We start from the raw sequence: 20,206 nt of genomic DNA, 5'->3' as shown, positions 1-20,206 counted from the left end.
GTGACAGAGCAAGACTCTGTCTCAAAAAATAAAATAAAATAAATAAAGTATGCAGCTGGGGCCCTCGTCATTTCTGCTTCCTGCAGCAGAAGGTCTGCGAGGTGCATTGTTGTAGCTGCTGCAGGGCTTTGAGGCATGAAGAGGTCCAGGGCCTTTGGTCCAGGGAGTCAGAGGTAGCATGGGAGGGGTGGGTAGGGGTGACCCAAGCACCTAGAAGGAGGCAGCAAGCTGGGCCCCAGGCTATCATGCTCCCTCCAGGCCTAGGCCTGCTCAGCCTGGCTGCCTGCCCTCCTGCCATTAGGCTGGCTCTTGGCTGTTGAGTTAATATCCCTTTCCTCAGTTGTTTTAGTTGACATGGTGCTGCTTGGACTAGGGGGCTGATCCCATCTGGCCTCTGACACCCTCTCTGTTCCCCTCCCCGTTTCTCCTTTCTGCTTGGGATGCCTCTGTGCTAAGGGGAAACTGAGGCATGGGTACAGAGGGTTCTGGATAGGGGCATTCAGGAATAGGCATTGTACTCATCTCCTCTTCCCCTGGACACAGCCTTCTACACCAAAGCTCATGCTACGGGAGAATGGGCAGCTTCACCCTCCCCCTGACAATAACCTTGGGTGTCCTCTGTGGCTGGCCTGGGCTGGCTGATGCGTGGGGCAGGGGTGCTCAGAGCCATTGCCAAGCTGCAGTACCATTAGGGGAATGAAGCTGGAGCAGGAGAGACTATTTCTGGGCACTGAGCTGAGGCCATCTGCGGGAGGTCAGAGCAGGCCAGACTGTCCCCTGCCTCCACTGCCCCCATCAGCTCCCCACCTCTGCAGCCGCCGGCAGACTGCATTGAGATGTGTGAGGCACCCAGACAGCCTCTTCAACCCCAGTCACTCAATATGCTAAGCAGGGCTAATTTATTCCCTTGCCTCTTACTGGGATTGCAGCAAAGCAAGCAGGGGCATGAGTGTGTTGGAGGTAGTATTCCGTGGGGGGATGGGGGGGTGGGTGGTTTCTTTGTGGTTCTCTTGCATCCTTCCCAAGACCCCTTTGATCCCGAAGTGACTCCACACTATGTCCCCAAGGCTTCAACTCAGAGGGGAAACTGTAGCAGAGGGAATGGGGACTCGGAGTCCTTTCTTACCACCTCTTAGTGGGGTGCCCTGGGCAAACTGCTTAGTGACTCCGATCTTCAGCTTCATCACCTGTAGAATGGGCAGACTAGAGCCCACCTCAGCTGCTGTGGCAAAGTGTCAGCTTCGGAGTATAGAGCATATGCCAAGCTCTGGGACACAGTGGGCAGGCAGTGTGGTTGGTACCTGCCTGCACTCTGTCCTCATGGGCATCTCCTTGCCCTCTTTTGTCACTCTCTGAAGTCTGCTGACTTCTGAGGTCAGCTGGGGAAGGGTGTAGTGGGAGGGGGCTGTTTCGGAAGCTTCTCTCTGGGATTCTGGCATTGGGATTAAGGGTGGGGACAGACGAGCTCAGAGCCTCACGGCAACAAAACAAGGAGGGCTGGTGGGGGAAAAGCATGGATCTGACCAGGGCAGGCTGGTCTGGCAGCAAGTCTGGGCTCTGCCACCGACTGATACTGTGAGCCTCCGTTTCCTCATCTGGAAAATGGGAATGATAACACCTACCTCACAGGGTTAGTGAGATCATTAAGGTGGTTAAGGTATGTAAAGTTCCCAGCATGAAGTAGGTGCTCAAGAAACATCAGTTTCTTTCTCTTTCTGGAAGGGGCCTTTGAGGTCATCTAGCTGACCTCTTCACTTGCTGACTTGGCCAGGAGACAAGTGGGGCCGGGAATGGAGGAGAGCCCTGGGCTTGGGGGTCTCTGACTTGGCAGGCAGGCCAGAAGGCAGTTAGCAATCATAATAATGAATGCCTTTAAATTAAAGAGTCTTACATGATGCTCACAGCAGCCCTGAAGGGGGACCTGAGCAGGCATAATTACCCTGTTTCACAGAGGGGAAGTTGAGGCCCAGGAAGGTGGCTTACCCACAGTCTCTCCATTATTGGTGCAGAGTTGGATGACAGCCTGGTCTCGGGGTTCCCAGCCCTCTGCACTTGGTCTCTCCAGTGTCTCCTCGCCTTTTCTGCTGAGAAGCACAGGCCCCTCAGCCTAGACCCTTTAGTGGGGAGGGCTTCCTCTTGTTCTCAATGGTCCCTTGGTAGCAAGAGGTCACTGACTTACTTGACTAATTTACTGCCCCTGTCCTGGGACCTCCTCCCCAGATTGGCCTTTGAGCCTGAAGGCACCTGGCCCTTCTTCCAGCCAGACGTGAGGCCACGTGAGGGGAGTGTCTGTGGAAGTCACCTTCTTTGAGGTTGGGGTGGGGTTGGGCCTGTTGCCCCCTGGCTCAGGGTGGGCGAGGAAGCCCAGCTCCCTCTCCCTCAGTAGCATCCTTCAGGTTGGCTCTTCTGACTGCCCCCTCACCAGGAGGTGACTTCTGGCCCAGCTTTCTCCCCACCCCTGAGAGATGGAGTCCCATCCCCCATCTCTGCCACCCCTAACCCCCAACCCTTGCCTGCTGCCCCTTCCCCCTAAGCCCTTTAGCTGCCTCTGGGCTGTGAGAACGGCCTCCATGTTGCTTCCCAGAGCCACTGACTGGGTATTTCTCGCTCTGGGGGCTCCCCTCTGCCCCTCCCCCCATTTATCTCCCCATCTGTGAGCCAGAGGCCCTTTGTGAAGCTCTTTGTGTGGATTTGTGCTCCCAAGGCCAGGCAGGGGGACAAAGGGACACCCCTGTCCCCTCTTCATTGTCCCCTCTTCCCAGGAGGCCGTGTGTGCCTGTGTGTGTGTATGTGTGTACGTGCGTGTGTGCGTGTCCACATCCCAGCTTGACATCTTTTATATGTAACTTGTAGGGCAGAGAGGGGTCTTGGGCCTCCCAGACCAAGGCTGAGTGGCCTTAGTGGGAGAAAGGAGGCTGGGGCTTTTGAGAGGAGGCCGTCAGGCCTGGGCATGGTGGGGTAGGGGCCAGGACATTGACTCTCCTGCCCAGGAGTAGGGGCTGTCACCATCGTTACCTCCACCTCTCTCTGAGTCTCCCTGTCACTCTGCCTCCCTGCCTACTCCTCTGTCTCTTTCTCTCCTCTCCCTCTCCTGCCCCCTCTCCTCCTCCAGCTCACTCTCCCTGTGCCTATTCCTCTTTCTCACCAGGCCACCTGCCTTCCTGGGTGTTGAGAAGAGGCCAGGTCTGTTCCTCCTCGCCCCCCGATGCCAGTGCCAGGGAAGCCCCTTCACCCTCTGCCCTCCCGGTATTTCAGCCTTCCCTAGATTTCTCCCACCTCAACCCCCTCTGCCCTTCCCCCGCTCTGAGGTCTTCTGGAGGTACTCCTCAGCCTCAGCCACGGTGCCCCTTCACCCTGGCCAGCCTGCTGATCCACAGTCTAGAATAGCACTGGGTGGCTGGCTGCCTGCTGGGTCCTGGCTAAAAATAGACCACGCTTGGTGTGCTTTCAGGGCAGTCTGGGGCAGAGACAGGGTCTAGCCTTCCAGGTCCCTCCTGGTCTCCTTGGGGGACATGTCTGCTGGGGCCCTGAGGCCTTCCCCCTACCCTGCTGCAATTGGAAGCCTGGATGGAGGGCCTGGCCCCAGCGACTCCTGGGAGGAAACTTCTGGCACTGGTGGGCAACACGTGGGCAGAGAGAGGAACGCGGGGTGCCGGGATCCACCCTGGAGTCCTAGCTGGTATGTGATAAGGGCAGAACTCGAACCCCAGTGCAGACCACGAGACTGGATGCACAGACCCTCCAGATGCCAGGCGGCAGTTGCGTTGTAGATTGAGTGATGAGCCTGCTCTACTCGCTCTAGGCTATGGGCATCAACTTTCCTACCTGGAAGGTGGGGGCTTTCTGCCTCTTGGGGGTGCTATTAGGCAATCTCTGCTGGGTCCATGGGTGACAGAGTTCAGAGGGACTTTCTGCAGACTCTTCAGTTCAGCAGTCCCCATCCCTTTTCATTCCCTGCCCCAGCCCCTCTGTTTCTTCCTTCCAGGCCTGTGGCCTGCCCTTCCCAAGCCTGGGCCTCCGTTTCCCCTCTGGTCTCTAGATTTTGGACTCATTCTCCATCAGGAGGTCCTGAGCCCCAGGGGCTGTGCAGAGCTCTCAGAGGAGGGCCTGGCCTCCTGCCAGTGTGGTGAGGAGTCGGGGGCAAGGGGCTGGGGTCAGCGGCTGCCTGGCACAGGCTTATTCAGGGCTCTGCCAGGGACTTGGGCTTTAACAGTTCCAAGGCCTTTTTTGTTCTCAGAATGTTCTTTCTATCTAATAGCCTCCTGTTCTTGTTTCGTGGATGCATTGTCTTCTCTCATCTCGCTGAGGACGTAAATGGTTGCTTATCTTGCAGCTTCTTCCTGCATTGCACTTGCTTCGTCCGAATTGCCTTTGCTCTCCTCCCTTACCCTGCAAGCTCCCTTAGTAAAGGGATAGTCAAGTGGGGATTGGTTGCTCTGGGGTATCTGGCTGAGTGCTTCATTGGGGGAACTCCTGTCTGTATCTTTGGGTTCCTGCTCTTGGGCCTCCACTTTTCTGCCTGGGGCAGGTCACGGTCAGGTAGCAAACACTCACTTTTTGCTAGCCCCCAGGCCTTTAACTCAGAACCCCCAGGGTCAGGGATGACAGCTGGACACAGAAGTTCTTCTTCCATATTCTACCAACCTTCCTGTTTTAGGATCATGTTTACCCTATCCCCAAAAGCATCTGAGCCACCAATCCTCAGCCTTTGGGGGCTCTCTGCTGTCAGCGAACCTGGCTGCTTCTCGGTGGTTCCCCAGGCAGCTCAGGGGTCAGCGTTCTCAGGCTTATGATTCCTATTTGCCCGTCACTCCCCGGCTCCCAGAATTTTGACACTGTTGTCAGAGGTGATAATCAAGTTATTTAACCAGTGATCCTAGGGACGGGACTGCAAGGCTGGAGGGGTCCTTAGGTCCCCTGCTGAGCCAGGAGTTGGCCCTTTCCTTGCTGAATTGAAGAGAGGCCTGCAGATCCAGGGGAGGGGCTGGCGTATTGGGCCTGTGGGGTGCTGTGGCTGTTCACCCACTGGCACAGAAATATTTTAGCACCCCCACAGCCGCCATGGCTGGGTCCTGCACACTGCTGAACATCTGCTCGCTCTCATTGCTCTTTCCGCTCCTTTTTTTCCCTCTTGGATTTATGCTTCAATAATAGAAAAAAGGAACCCCTTATTGTTGTTTTAGTGGGGGCTTAAGACAGAGCGAGAGTCAACATGTGTGTTCAATCGACCCACTGCACCCGGAGGATCCACTTCACATTTCTGGGCTTGGCTCTCTTACCTGCAAAAAAGAGTAGGGCAGTGGGGAGGCTGCAGCCAGGGAGTGGGGGAGCGGGCAGGGGGATGGCTACTCTGGACTCTCTTCTTCCCGGTCTTAGGTGTGATCTTGGGGCCATTGACAGGATAGTGAGGTTTGAAGCCAGCAGGAGGGTGGGAGGGCGGGTATCAGGAGGCACTTCTCAATCAGCCAGGGTGTGAAGTCAGAGAACAGGACACACTGGGGAGGCACTGGAGTTAGATCCTGACCTGACCTCAGGATTGTAACTGATTTCCCCTTTATGGACTCCCTTCTTCCTTTCATCAACAGAAATCTCTCCCCAGGGCCTCCCTGCTCTGAGGCGAAAGGGCAAGCCCCTTGCAGAAGGAGGAAGTTTAGGGTGGGCAGGGCAAAGGCATGAGGAGGCCTAAGGGCCTAGAAAGAGACCCAAGGGTGGAAAGAGGCCCCGTGAGTCCTCCTCCTTGGTGCCCAAGCCTGGAGGGAAAGAGGGGTTTTTTCCAGGGAGATGGGGTGGTCATGGAGGAGGATTAGGGGTAGTTCCTACCTGCAGGGCAGCCCCCAAAGTGTCACCTCATTATAGTCAAGGTGACATAGACTAAGAATTATCTGGCAAGCTACCTCATTTGCATGTCCTTTTGCATCCAGTTTGCATGTCAGCACTGTCATTTGGGGTCCACGAATGGTCAGAAAGTTCCTTTAGCATGAACTTTTCTCTTTCTGGGAGATCCAGCTCTTCCCTTTTCCATTCTTCTCTCTCACAGTCCCTCACTCCACGTCTATAGGGTCCCAGCCTTCACCCTTATCTTCCAGGGGACCCTCCTTGTCCCTCGGGAGACATGTGCTTTATGTGTGTCTGTGTACATTGTATATAATTCCTTTTTTTTTTTTTTTCTTTTTTTTTTGGCGACGGAGTCTTGCTGTGTTGCCCAGGCTGTAGTGCAGTGGTGTGATCTCGGCTCACTGCAACCTCCACTTCCCAGGGTCAAGCAATTCTCCTACCTCAGCTTCCCGAGTAGTTGGGACTGCAGGCACGTGCCACCACACCTGTCTAATTTTTGTATTTTTAGTAGAGATGGAGTTTCACCATGCGGGCAAGGCTGGTCTCAAATTCCTGACCTGGTGATCTGCCTGCCTTGGCCTCCCAAAGTGCTGGGATTATAGGCATGAGCCACCGCGCCCAGCCTAATTCATTGATTTCCAGGCCAATGTTTGCTTTCTTCCTTTGGCCTCACAAAGAAAATGTGTCTGTCCCCTTTCTATCCAAGTCCCAGACTCCTTCCTGTTCCCCAGTTGCTTCCCAGCTCCCGCCTCACATCCTCAGCCTGTGCACCTCAGTCTGCCCCTCAGAGACAGAAAACTTAAGGAAGGGGACAATCTGAGTGGCCCAGGTGAGGCCTGATTGGGGAAAGGGCTCTGAGGCATGGGAGCAGATGTCTGCGCGAGAAGCGGCCTCGTTCCCCATGGGGTCTAAGATGGCCCTGGAAATAGGTTTTGGTTTCTGGAAGAGAGTTCATACAGTGAGTTCCAGGCTAAGTGAGATTGGAGATTTGGGGACAGGGCCAGCAGGGCCAGCCTGTTTTCTTGCTAAGTTGAGCCAGGGCTTTTGATACTGAGATTTTATGCTGTGTCATGGGACAGTGAAGACTCAGACCTCATTTGGAGTTTAGAAGAAGAGCATGGGGAACAGTATGGGAATAATAGGGTGAAAAGAGAGGCCTCTGTGGCAGTGTGGTGCCTCATTGGAAATTCTGCCTAATGTCTGACTTGAGTATTTTTTGCTTTAGTCCTAGCCTGTTTCCTGGTGTTTGTCTTGAGTTGGGCTGCGGGGGCTCAGGAAATCGTTGCTGTGCTTCCTCCTTTCTCTTCTTGGACTGAGAGGCATTGTACCCTCCAATTCCTCTCTTTTCTTGGGTTCCAGCCTCTTCATATGCCTCCATTCTACCTCTCCTCTAGCCTGCTAACTGGATCTCCTAACAAAGCTGTTTTGGCCTCAACCTTCTGGGACTCCTGGCTCCTCTCCCTCAGGCATTCATTCCCTGGACAGTGGTGTGAACTGTGTGTTCCAGACAGTGTGCTCTGGCTGAGGGCTCTGGTGGGGAGCGTCTGTCTAGTGGGTGTGGGGTGGGCAGTGTGCAGCTGGCAGAGCCAGGAGGGGTTGTGGTTGAGATATTGTTCAGTAGCTCCCGAGGGTACCTCGATGAATCAGGTCCCCTGCCAGGCATGTTCACATTTAATTTAATCCTCACGATTACTCCATGAGGTTAGGAACCTAGTCTCCATTTTACAGAAGAGGAAGCAGGCTCAGCATAGAAAAATAACTCCCCAAGGTCACATGGCCCACACGTGCCAGGGCCAGGAGTTGACCTTGGTCTCTTTGCTGGCTTTGCACCTGGATCCTTCTCTTTGAGAGGTGAGGGTGGGGACAGTGGAGATGAAGCAACTCACATGTTTTCTTCTGCATGCTCTCAACTGCTCTGGGAGGAAAGAAAACCAAACACAGAAGCAGCCAAGTTGCAGATGAGGACACTGAGGCTCCCAGAGGGGCAGTGCCCCAGGCTTATCCATCCACAGGGCTGGCAGGGCCCTGGCAGGGATGGGGCCAGGCTGCCCAAGGGATGTTCCATCAAATACCTCCTCATCTGTGGTCTGCCTGGGGCTGGGCCTGCTCTGCTCTGCCCTAAAGCCACCAGCCAGAGTGAGCATAGAATGTGCCAGAAGCCAAGTTCAAGTGGATCACAGAGGGGTCTGGGATCCTTGGGGTGGGAAAGAGAGGAAGAAATCAAGTTCCATGAGATCCTTGGCCAGGGTGGCTCCTGATCACAGGGGCTGCAGCTGGGGTCTTGAGGGTCTCAGTCCATACTCCCCACTGGGTTTGTCCCTTCCGTGATCTGAGCCTGGGGAGGCAGGAGTCACTGGGAGCTCCCAGGCATGCTTGCTTCTGGAGCCTCAATGTGAGGCTGTGCCTACCTTGTTTTGTGCCTCAGTTTCCCTGGCTGGCCAGCTGCGTTCTCTCCTCGTTCTTTGATTCCTTTACTCTTCTCCCCTCTCCAGGGTGCTGGCCCTTCACTACCACTCGCTGCTCTTTATGGATGCTCAGGAGCCTCCACCTTCCTCCCTGTCTCCCTTTCCTTTCATGTTCCTCCTGCCCTGCTGCTTTGCTTGTTTTCTTCTCACCACTCACACTGGCTTGGCGCTTGCTCGCATCTCCAGTCTTTGACGCCAGGTCTCAGCCCCAGTGCCTCTCCTATTTTGGATTGTCTTTCTGGGAGGGTCCATTCCCTTCCTCCTGTCCTCATCTCAGTCTTGGGTCCACCTGGGATCTGTCTGTGTGACCTGGGTCCCCCCGGCCATCAGTCCTTATCACAGTTCTCTGGCTATCTGCAGGGCATGGACTGAGGGCCCCGGGCTGAGTGGGGCACTGGAGAGTCCTGGGGTTCTATTTCCCAGACTCCTTCTCACACTGCAGTAACCATTGTCTGGGAGTGGGCCCTGGGGAGGAGCCCAGTGAGATGATCTAAGGGGAGAGAGGTGGGTGGGGTGGCAGCGAGCCAGATGGAGGGGAGCTGCTGGATAGATGGACCTGAAGTGGGCGGGGACCTGATAATCCATCTGTATCTCCCCTGTGTTCCTGTCTCTCCCTCCTGGTGTCTCTAGCTCCCTGCCAGTCACTGTCACTGTCGCAGCCTCTCTGCATCATCTTGGATCCCAGGACTGGGAGCTTTAACTCAGCTCCCCTCCCCTTGTGCCTCCCAACCCAACCACCCTCTCTGTCCAGTTCAGGAGCAGACTGGCCAGTGGGCTGGTTTCCCAGGAAGGGGAGGGGGCTGCAGCGGGAGCGGCTCGGGGTGGGGGTGGATGGTAATTGTATTAGCTAGTGCTGATGCCACTGGGCTTCCCAGACTGGGCCCTCCCCTGCCCTCCCCCTTTCCCTGGCCCTCCTTCCTCCTTCTCCTGCACTTTCCATTCATCTCACTCTCTCTCCTAGTTCCATCAGAATCAATTAGACAGTCCCTGCTTTAATCTCATTGTGGGAGCCTGGGCTCAGACCCAGCGCCCAGCTCCTAGGTCTGCAGTCTCCATGCTGGGCCCTGCAAGGAACACACCAGGGCAGAGGGCTAATCAAGACAACCCCAGGCCCCTGTCCCACTCCCCATCCCCAGATGCTCTGGCCTGTGGGATCCCCATGGATCGATACCCACCATCACTCCAGGCCTATCCCACCCTGCCCCCACCTCCCGTTTATCATGTCAGCTGCTGGGTGGTGATGGAAGTCATTTGGAAAGGGGCCCAGAGGACCTGGGATTCTCAGCCCTGAGAATAAAGGGGGGTGGGGGTGGGATGGGGACGGGGGCTTGAATAATGAGCTGCGAGGGTCTGAAGGCATTCATTGTGCAGAAGAGAGTGATCAAGCTGTTCTCCTTCCTCAGGCAAGACAGACTAAGAGGAAATGGTCTGGAATTTGAAAGGGGGGATGGAGGTTAGGTATCAACAGGAACTTCCTGCCTGTCAGAGATCAGAGACCTGGGCTAGTAGTGGTGAAGGGGACAAAGAGAACTTAGGGACTCACCTCCTTGGGATATCTATGAAAGGAGAAACATTTCTTCCCCTCTCTTTCCCCCTCCCCCTCCCTCCTCTCCCTTCTCTCTGCTTTTCTGGCTATAAGGCTGTGCTATGGAAAAGCCGTGACTCAGGAATGAGGGCCTCCTTCCAGTTCTGGCACTGCCACTTTCTAGCTGTGTGACCCCTGGCAATTCACTTTACCCCTCTGGGCCTCAGTGTCCTCATGTAAATCAGGGGCAGGGGCAGGGGCAGGGGTTCAAGTTTAACCGGAATCAGTACTATATTGGGGAGCTGTTTCAGAACAGGGAGATGGGAGCTCTCACCAGGGGGTGTGTGGAGTGGAGGTGCCTAAAGACCTCATGGTCCTGACTACAGTGACAGCAAAACCCTGAAAATGGCAATTCCTACTGGCCCATAATCCAGCTGTGGGAGGAAGCCAGTGGATTTGGAAACAGAAATGGCCTGGCCTTGCCTGCCTGCCTGCCTGCCTGCCTTCCTTCCTTCCTTCCTTCCTTCCTTCCTTCCTTCCTTCCTTCCCTCCTGCAATCCTTTAACTTGCTGAATAACTCATGATTATGGGCCACCTGCAGGTACCATGCTAGGTACTAGGGATGTAGGCATGAACACTGCCAAGGGCCTCTGGGACTGGCATTCTGGTAGGAAAAGGGGTGAGATAGGGAAGAAGCCAGCAAATGTATCAACAAGAAACAGTTCTAAGTGCTAGGAAGAAATGAACGTATTGATGTCACATAGATTTGAGGCTCAAAGCAATCGAAGGACTTTAATGGGGTGATCAGAGGAGGCCCAGGAGTCATTGACACGGAGTCCATATTAGATAGACTCCTGCAGAGTCCAGCTCCGCAAGAACCCATATTCTGTTGTATGGAGAGAGACTGGGTGTGAGTTCCGTGCCTTGTATATGGTTGGGCAGTTCACCCATGCGTGCAGCTGGTGAAATCCATCCCTGGTGTGGGTGCTGAGGGGCCTGGGAACCTGCTTGGAAGTTGGTACCCGAGGGACAGCCCCTTGGGAATCATGGGAGGACTCTCTGTGACTGGGAGAGTGGTGAAACTCTATCTCTCCAGCGGGTGGGGGAGAGGTGGGCCTGCAGTGATGTTCCCATCTAATGGTGGAGAAAGGCTGGGGGGTCCCCGGGGAGTGGTCTCTGTGCATCTGTCTGTGGGTGTGAAAGCAAGAGCTGGAGTCTCCGATCAGATGCCCAAGTGATTCTCCCTAACAGGAGCTGCCTTTGTGCCCCTGCAGACAAAACCAGCCAGGGAAACTGTGGGCCTGAGGGCCTGTGACAGAGGGGGCTCTGTGCCTGCCCTGAGCCAGGTGGGCCCTCCTCCCATGACCTGCTCTCTTGTTTCCCCAACACCTGTGCTGGCTGCCTCTGGGAAGTTTCCCATTCTTTTCTTGCTTCTCTGGGGGAATAAGGGGCCCTCCTAACCCAGATCCAGGGCAAACTTGGGGAGAAGGGCCCAGAGCAGACACTGTCTGCAAACATGGACTCCATCCCACCTGGCCATAGACTCTGGAGCCTCCTCCCTGGCCTGCACTCAGAATCCAGATCTCTGCTTGCATGGATATGGTGGGGTGTGGAGAAGTCATTCCTCCTCCTCCAACTCCTGGCCAGACCCCCAGTATAGCCCCCCTTGCCAGTCTGGACTCTGTGGCTGAGGAGAGGTGCGGGAGGGAGGACAAGCAGGGGTGCTAAGGCTTGGAGGCAGGTCCAGGGTTTGTGGGAGCCTGGAGAGGGCCATGTCACATGAGCAGGGGGACAAGCAGTCCCCAGAGGATAGGTTAACCTGGGAGGATGGTGACCAGCTCTTCAAAAGTAGCACTGGGGAGGGAGATGCGAGGAGCTGGGGGCCACTGTTGGACCTCCGCATGGGGGCTGCAGAGAGATCTCTTCATGTGATCTGGCGTGAGGCCCCCAGGGCAGCCCAGAACCTGCCCAGGCTTCCCTGATCCCTCCCTAGGGGGGATGTTTTGGCCTCTAATACATGGTTCCCTGTGTCTGAGCATCTGTGTCTGGTCCACTGTGGGGAGCTTTGCATCTCTGCTCAGGGACCTGGAGGGAAGACGGACTGAGCACCTACCAGGTGCTGAATGCAATTTCTTTCTTTTCTTTTCTTTCTTTTTTTTTTTTTTGAGATGGAGTCTCGCTCTGTCACCCAGGCTGGAGTGCAGTGGCGCAATCTCGGCTCACTGCAACCTCCGCCTCCTGGGTTCAAGCGATTCTCCTGCCTCAGTCTCCCAGGTAGCTGGGATTACAGGTGCCTGCCACCACGCACGGCTATTTTTTTTTTTTTTTTTGTATTTTTACTAGTGATGGGGTTTCACCACGTTGGCCAGGCTGGTTTCGAACTCCTGACCTCAAGTGATCTGCCTGCCTCAGCCTCCCAAAGTGCCAGGATTACAGGTGTGAGCCACCGTGCATGGCCTGATGCAGTTTCTGATGCTTTGAGTGTCTTGAGGGAGAAAAGGGATCAAGACTGAGAGAAGATCATTTTGGATTAGAACCCCCCACCCAACTCTCCCACTCCCATACGTGAATTTTGGTGAAAGAAGAAGCAAAGGGGGTCCTGGCTAGAATCTTTCAGGAGGTTCTGGAGTGGCTTCAGGAAGGTCTGGGGACCCTGCAGCTGTTATCCTTGGGATTCTGACCTCCCTTGGTGACGAAAACAGAACAGAGTACTTGTGGCAGTATGGCATTGACCTTCAGGTATTGAGGCACCTGGCATGAAGCTATATGGGGTATGGGGGGTGGGGGGCCAGAAGTTGGAAGTGGGAAGCTGGGATACCCTCCAGGCAGTGGCAGGCCTGGCTTCAGGTCCCTGTGAGCCTTGGACTCTCTCCTCTCTCTTTGGAGTGTCCTTGGCTTGAGGCACCTCATGCTGGGCAGTGGCTGGAAATGGACTCTGCCCTGCTGAGCTCAGTTCATCATTGGCTTCAGGCGGGGAAGCCTTGGATGCCATTATTACTTCCTTCCCTTTCTACCGGCTCACTCTTCTTTCCTTCTGTTTGTTGAGTGTCTCTCATGCCCAAGTGCTGAGAAGGATTTGATAATTTTCTTAAAAGTCATGTTGTCCTCCTCTCTTAATCTAGGCAGGGCCACACTTAGCCAATATTGTCTGAATAACTTCCTCCTATTTTAGAAATTCCTCAAGTGATTCCTTTGGATGAAACTTCATTCTACTTGCGATGCATTAAACCCCATTTCCTTCTGTCTCATGTCTTATCTATTTCCCTTTATCTATTTCCTCTGACAAGGAGTAGGGAAGCTATAGAGATTGAAGGTCCCTGGAAGAGGAGGAAGGCCCCCTCTGCAGACTTGGAACAGGACTCAGCAGTGCTGGGGCTTCCCTGGAGATTGTGGGCATGAACAAAGGCCCAGCCTGTTGGAGATGGGCTCACTTTAGTGTGGGGATCACACTACCTCTCCTCCTACCTCCCTGATGCCCCCTCCAGCTTTTATCCAGAGCGTGTGTGGTGGTTGCTGAGTGATCCCCCTTGCTGGAGGGCTTGTTAGAGGATGAGGGCCCCTAATGTCTCTCTTTCCCCCATCTCTATCCACTCGCCAGTAGGAACCTCTTCTTCCTTCTCCCTCCCTGGGGTCCTGCTAGTCTCCTCCAAATGCTGGACCCCCCTGCCTTGTCTCGAGGTGGGGAGCTGCAATGGGGACGGGCAGGGCCTGAGGAATCTGTCGTGGGGGGCAGGCGGAAGAGAGCTTCGGGGCAGGGGTGAGCTAGCTGAGAAACTTTCAGGGCCTCCGCCCACACAGTAGGAAAGGGACCCTGGCTGGTGCAGGAGAGGAAGGGGACAGGGAGGCAGCATCATCTGGAAAAATGGCCCTGAGATGGTGCTAGGGCAGCCCAGCCCCAGGGGGATGGGGGAGGGGTCTGGCTGGGCTCCAGTGGCGCTTGCTGCGGAAGAGGCCCCCTGGCAGCTCCTCCGCCCCTCTTCTCTCCCGGCTTGGCTGGCTGCCTGCCCTCCCACTTTCTCTGCAGCCACAGAACCCCGGGCAATGCTCATGGGTGCCCCTCCAGCTCTCCGCACTCTCTGCCTGCCTCTCTCTGCCTTTGTCTCCCTGTCTCTGTGTCTCTCCCCATCTCTCTCCAGAGTCCTCCGCCTCCCCTCTTTTTCCTTCCCTCTCCCTAGTTCTAGGGTCCTAATAGGATGACCTCACACAATATTCCTGAGAGGTCCCCATCCTCTGTTCAGCTGAGCACAGCAGAGGTAGGCAAGGGCACGCAGAAGGGAGAAGATGGGAAGTGGAGGCCCTGAACCCAGAGCAGGCGGCTGCAGCTCCAGCCCTAGAGTGCTGGTCCAGCTCTCCTCTCTCCCAGGCAGGGTCCCTTCCAACCTGTGGGGGCTCTTTGGATGTGCTGAACGTCTGAGCGCCCTCACACTGAGTGGGATAGAGAGAGATCCTGGCTGAGGAGTCGGAGTGTGTGGCCAGGGTCAGAGGTTGGAGGTGGGACTGGACAGCTGGTCCAGACTGTGCACAGAGTCCCCACGTGCACGCCTGGAACAGGGATGTGTCTACTTGGGTCATGGAAGCCGGAGGCCTCCGTTTAAGTTAATTACATTATGCTCTGGGGAGCAATATGGGAACTGGAGTGGGCTCTGGAGGGAATCTGCATTCACTCACACACGCAGGCTCACACCCTCACTGCAGCCAGGAGCACAATGCTGCCGCCGCCGCCGCCCCGGCTCCCGCGGCTGCTGCTCCTTCCTCGCAGGTGGACGCCGGACGCCCGGCGCCGGGCGCCGCCTCTGCCGGGTCCCCTCCCGCCTCCCCCGCGCGGCTCCCCGAACCTCAGAAGTTGCCGGGGTGCCGGCACCCGCCCCGCAGCGCGCCCGGGAAGCAGGAGGCGGAGGCTGTCACGCAGCCAGGGGAGGAGAAAGCCGCGGAGGAAGAGTCCCTGAGGGTGTAAGCCCCCTGCTGCCCGCGCCCCGTGGGGGTTCCCCGGAGATGGAGCCCAGTCCGGGCCGCGCCGCGGGCCTCCCGCGCCGCTCCTCCCGCTAGAGGGGGCAGCAGGACACGGGCTGCTCCTCCGGGGCTGAGCCTCCGGGAGACCCGGGACAGGGTAGGGCAGGGCGCCTGCCTTCCTACCCCGCCCCAACCCCGGAACTCTGCGCCAGGAGCGGCGGGTCCACCTCTTCCGACCCTCGCGCCCCAGGCGCCCACTCTCGGGGTCAGCATGACTCGGCTGAGTTGGTGCTTCTCCTGCGTGATCCGATGGGGCAAGTACCTCTTCTCGTGCCTCCTGCCCCTGCGCTTCTGCCTCCGCAGCCAGGTAAATGCTCTCGGCCACACCTGGCCCCTTCCGACCCCCCCCGCCCCCTCCCTCCCAGACGCTTCCCTCCCGCAGTCTCCTGGGCATTCGATCTGACTTACTACCCTCCACTCTCAGGGACCCTCCGTCTCGGCCATCGTCAGCCTGGTTCTCAGCAGAGTTTGGGACTCCGGGGGAGTCGCCACCCAGGTTGCTGGGATCCGGGAAGGGGAGTTGCTGCCCCTCCCCCAGCGCACACCCCTGGGTGTCTTGGGCTTGGATCAGAAGTCTGAAGGATAGCCCCGGAGTCTGTGGGAGGGCGGCGGATTTGGGGATACGGAGTAAAGTTCCTGGGGTTTTAAGCATCCCTCTCAAATTTCCGTGGGAAGGGAAGGTGGGTTCCTGGAAATGCCCCCTGCCCCCCCCCCCCCGATCCCTAGAAGCCACCGAGTTAAGGCAGCGAGGTAAGGAAGTGAAATGAACACGGGAATGGGGTGGCTGGGGGATGGCAGGAGGGATTTCCCACTTATTCAGGAGGATGGAGGGACCAGGGAACTGGACAGGGAGAGGATGGGGGCTGGGGCGCCAGGGAGGGAGCAGCAGCTGGGCTGGGGGCGGGAGCAGGGGTCTGGGGAACCTGCAGTGCTGTGGGTGGGCCTGGTTGAGCATCGGTCTCCCTGGGATTCTCAGAGAGGATGCTTGATGTTGCCTTCAGCGTGTGTGTAACGTGTGTATGTGTGTGGGTGGGGGGAGTATAGACGTGAGGGTGGAGGTGGAGGTGGGGGCATAGCTACAAAGTAGGGAATTGGAAAAACTGTGTGTAACTTTAAATTCTCCCTGGAGGGCAAGGAGAACCCCAAGATCATGACCTAGAGCCCCCAGGACCCCAGGAGCCTCTAATGAGGGGAAGGATCCCAGGGACTGGAAGTCCTGGCTTTCCGACCCACTCTCTTGGGGCAGGGACGGTCCCCTGTCACAGGGGAGGGGGAAGTCCCCCATTCTGGTTAAGAGTCCCAGCTATGGAGCCAGCCACTTGGGTTTGAATTCTGGCTTTACCAGCTATAGACCTTAGGCTAGTTACAGGATCTGCCTGTATCTTGGTTTTCTCATCTGTAAAATGGGGATAATGAAAATATCTACATCGTTTGGAGTGTTGTGGGGATTAAATGAGGTAATGCATTTAAAGTGTTTAACTGTGCCTACTCCATAACAGGTGTTTGATTAAAAAAAAAACAGGGATATTATCATTGTTATTGTCTGCTTCCAGCAGGGATCTTGCAGACCGTTAGGCAGGCCAGAGTTGGAGTATGTAGGGATGGAGAGATTTCTCCCAGTATCCATGCTTGCCATCCAAATGGATGGGAAGGATTCTTCTGCTCCATTAGGAGCTTGGACTTTTAGCTCCTTCTCCCAGGTGCTACCTCTGAGCCTCAGTTTCCCTGTCTGCTGTTCCGCAGTGGGGAAAGGTGCCAGCAGGCTTCTGTTCCAGTTACCCAAGGTATGCTTTGAAATCTTCCAGCAAAATGCATTGTCCTCAGGGATTGGCTGAGAGGCAGGCCCTGCAGCTGCAGATCACAGGGCTGGAGCCCTGTCCACATTCCACTGGGTTCTGAGTTCAGATGCCATGGAGTCTGGATTTCTAGATTTGAGAAAAGGAGCCTGAAGTGGGAAATGGCCGGCCAGGACCAGGTCAGTTGGACCCCAGACTGCTTAGCAACACCCCCTCCCCATTTGCGGAGGTAGAGGATGATGGAACCACTTCACTCCACTCTCCTTTTCCTTCTGGGCCAGGATTTGAGCTGGCGACTGGGGGTCGGGGGTGGATGAGCAGCTGCAGCTGCCTCCCTCCAGCCTTTGAGGGGCCTGAGTCAGGCAGGAAATTAGAGCTGGGGAAGAGATCAAGATTGTGGAGTAGAGCTCTGGGAAGGATCTTATTAAGCATTGTTGGGATTGGGCCCAGACACGTCCCCGTCCAGGGTGATGGGGAAGGGGCGGTAGGGGAAGGGGTGTGAGTGAGGCTCCTTCTCGTGTCAGCTGGGGATACTGAGGCTCACACAGGGCCTGGTTGGAGCTCTGTCTTCTCTCTCAGAGAGCACCCACATTTCTGCAGTGCAAGAGAGTGACCTCAATCTGGTACTAGAGGAGTGCTGGATGTGGAGGCTGAGGGCAGGGCCTCCCCCAGACCACGTCGTGCCTTGGTGGGCATTAGAATGTAGTGCCCCATGCTCTGGGCTGATGCATCTCATGCCGGGGCTTGGTGGGTAGGGCATGGATGGGACTTGAGCTCCCACTCATGCACCCTCTGCTAGAGGTCTGGGCACCCGGGACTCAGAGGCTGAGGTGTATGAGGGTGAGGGGTAGGGTGAGGCAACATGGCTTACCTAAGGGAGGTCCTAGGGGCATCAGGGGACAGACCCTGACTGCACCCAGATCTCTCCTCGCTGACTCTTCTGGAGCCACTAGGGAGCCAGTTGGTCTCATCCTGACCCATGTAGTAGCACTATCCTTGGCTCCCCACTCTCTCCTGCCAAGCAAGACCTGGCTGAACCCCCCCGCCCCCGGAGCCTCAGGGTCAGCCCTTAGGTGAGTGGAGAGAACAGTTAACATGTCACCACAACATGGAAGCATAGCCCCTAGTCCTGGGGTGGCCGTATTGCTGTAAGAACATTCTCCATCCATGGGAGATGTGGAATCAGATGACCTGAGCTCCATTTTCACACATCATACTAGCTGTGTGACCCTGAGCTGGTTGCTGAACCTCTATGTGCCTCAGTTTCTGCATTTACAAAATGAGGGTTAGTAGGAGCCTTCAAGACAATGCAGCAAGCCAAGTGCCTAGTTAATTGGTATTAATCTTTCCTGGGGAAGGGGGAGAGTACCAGAATCTGAGGGGCTGAGAGGGTGGAGGTCCAGGAGCTGAGTGCTTTGGTGTAGATTCCTGGGTCTCGTGCTGTTGGGATCTTTACCTGGACACTGGTGAAGAACCCCATTGCCAGGTCTGCCCTTACCTGTTGGATGTGGGCCCCTCAGGATGGTCTGGGAGGAAGGCTGCAGTGTGAGTGGCCCCATTGTGAGAGGTGGCAGGCTGCAGAGTTTAGGGAAAAAATCCAGGGTCTGGGAACTGAGAGACTGGATCTCTGCTTTTTATGGGCTCTGTGACCTCTGATGAGTCACGCCACCTTTCTTGACGCAGTGTGGCTGTCTGTTAAGCAAGGGGGCTGGATTAGGCTAGAGGTGCCCTGAGACTAACCCTCCTGGCAAACACATTCGCTTGGACCTTCAGAGTGGTTTTTTTTAAGCCAACACTTTCAAATTTGTATTTTTTTCAATTTTGTAAAAATATTTTATATAAAATATGGAGTTGAGGGTTCTATGGCAGATCAAAACATGTGGAGATGTGGGCTTGTGTTGCTGCATCCTGTAGTGGGGAACCAAGGAGTGGGCATCCCCCTCAGCTGGGGCCTGTCCTCACCAGGCCCTTGTGACCCCTTGCCCGCTCCCCTCATTGAACTTCTAGGTGACCCCCAAAGGCTGTTACTGTGATCCCTGGGCAGCTGAGCTTGAAGACCTTTCCAGCTTTAAAATGCTCTGTTACCTTCAGATGCTGTGACCAGTGGTGACAAAGGAAAGGCTTAACGCCCTGGTAGGAGAGGGGTGGACATCAGTAAGAATATTTTGGTGGACAAGAGTCAAAGGAAAGGAAGAGTGAATTGGATGGGGCTGGGGCCTTGGCCTGGGAAACTCGTGTCATCACAGAAGGTGGAGCTGGAAGAGACCTTGGAGGCCATCAGTCCTGTTATTCTACAGGTAAAGGAAACTGAGGCCCAGGGAGGGGCCTGCCAGGCTCAGGCTCTAAGGCCATTAGCTCATTCCTGACCACACTCACCCTTCCTTCTGCCTTGGCTCCACCCTCCTCCAGCCCCAGGGCCAGCACCACAGCCCACAGACCTGACTCTGTTTCTTCAGCTGGCTGCTGAGCAGGGGGCTGGAGGGATGAGCAGAGGGAGGTCTCTGCATGCAGCGGGAAGGCAGAAATGGGGATGGCACAGGGTTGGGGCTAGGTTCTGAGGCTTCTGGGATGCCAGTGTAGAGCCCTGGCCAGTCCTCCAGTGTGTACTCCATGTCTGCTGTGTGTGAGACAGGGGTCTGGGCACAGGGTGGGGATCCCAAGATGAATGAAACCATCCAGGCCTGCGGAGAGTCTGCAGCTGGCTAGAGCTTGGCAATGGGGCATTGGCAGCAGGCAGAGGTGGCTGCAGATAGGGTGGCACTGAAATTGTGGGCAAAAGTGTACAGGCAGGGCTGCCTGAGGCCCTTTTGAAGGGAAAAGAAGGAAGGTTTGGAAAGGAGGCAGTGAATGCTTACAGTAGGAAAATATGTTAGGATCCATTGACTAATTGATTGAGTGATTGAGTCATTCTTCAACCATGTCTGGTGCCTGCTGTATGCCAGGCTCTGGGGATACAAAACACAGGACACGTCCTTGCCCGTGTGTGGGTTGGGGTGGAGACACCAGGCTGTGAAGGAGGAATAAAGGCTGACAAGCCTGGAACAGGGTCATTACACACAGTTAGAGACACCTCAGTCGGCAGAGTTTAACATTCAACAGGGAAAATGGTGGTTAATTAGCAGGAAGGACATCCTGATGATAAGCAATTAATATACAGGAGAGACCCCATAGGCTTGGAGAAGAGGGATGGGGGTATTCTGGAGGGAGGGTTTCTCCAAGGGAACCCCCAGCACTAGGGTCCCCTACTTCCATTCACAGTCCTAGCTGAGGAGCCTGGGGAAGCAGCAGGGCCTCCTCGGGCTGTGTAGGAGGCCAGACAAGTTGGTGTCACTGTGACTTGGTTTTTGGTTTGATTTTCCAGCATTTCTGGGAAGCCCCAAGGTGATTTCTCAGAACTCCAGAGAAAGCTGCCTGGAGGCGTCTTCAGTGACGCCAGCAGTGAAGGGCTGTGGGAGCAGGCAGGGGGGAGCTGGGTGTGAGTGGGCACTGGGATGTCAGGGCTTAGCTGGCTGAAGGCTTGAACTTGTCAGGGGACAAGGGCAGCCTGGCAGAGCTGGTGATAGTGGCTGAGGAGG

General features: G+C 55.8%; 1 protein-coding gene across 4 annotated transcripts in view; it reads left to right on the top strand.

Moving 5' to 3' along the window:
• The first annotated feature begins 14,701 nt into the window (after positions 1 to 14,701).
• The window catches only part of TNS1 (tensin 1), a 212,226-nt gene continuing 206,721 nt past the window's right edge, over positions 14,702 to 20,206 (top strand). For all 4 annotated transcript variants that reach the window (XM_063595275.1, XM_034955105.3, XM_034955104.3 and 1 more), the window contains exon 1: positions 14,702 to 15,142. In XM_063595275.1, the coding sequence (XP_063451345.1) occupies positions 15,047 to 15,142 (96 nt within the window). In that variant the 5' untranslated portion in view covers positions 14,702 to 15,046. The remainder of the gene's footprint in view (positions 15,143 to 20,206) is intronic.

The sequence above is a fragment of the Pan paniscus genome, chromosome 13 (assembly GCF_029289425.2).
Source record: "Pan paniscus chromosome 13, NHGRI_mPanPan1-v2.0_pri, whole genome shotgun sequence".
Classification (NCBI taxonomy): Eukaryota; Metazoa; Chordata; class Mammalia; order Primates; family Hominidae; genus Pan; species Pan paniscus.
Note: the sequence above shows the minus strand (reverse complement) of the source record. Positions and strands in the feature narration are given on the sequence as shown.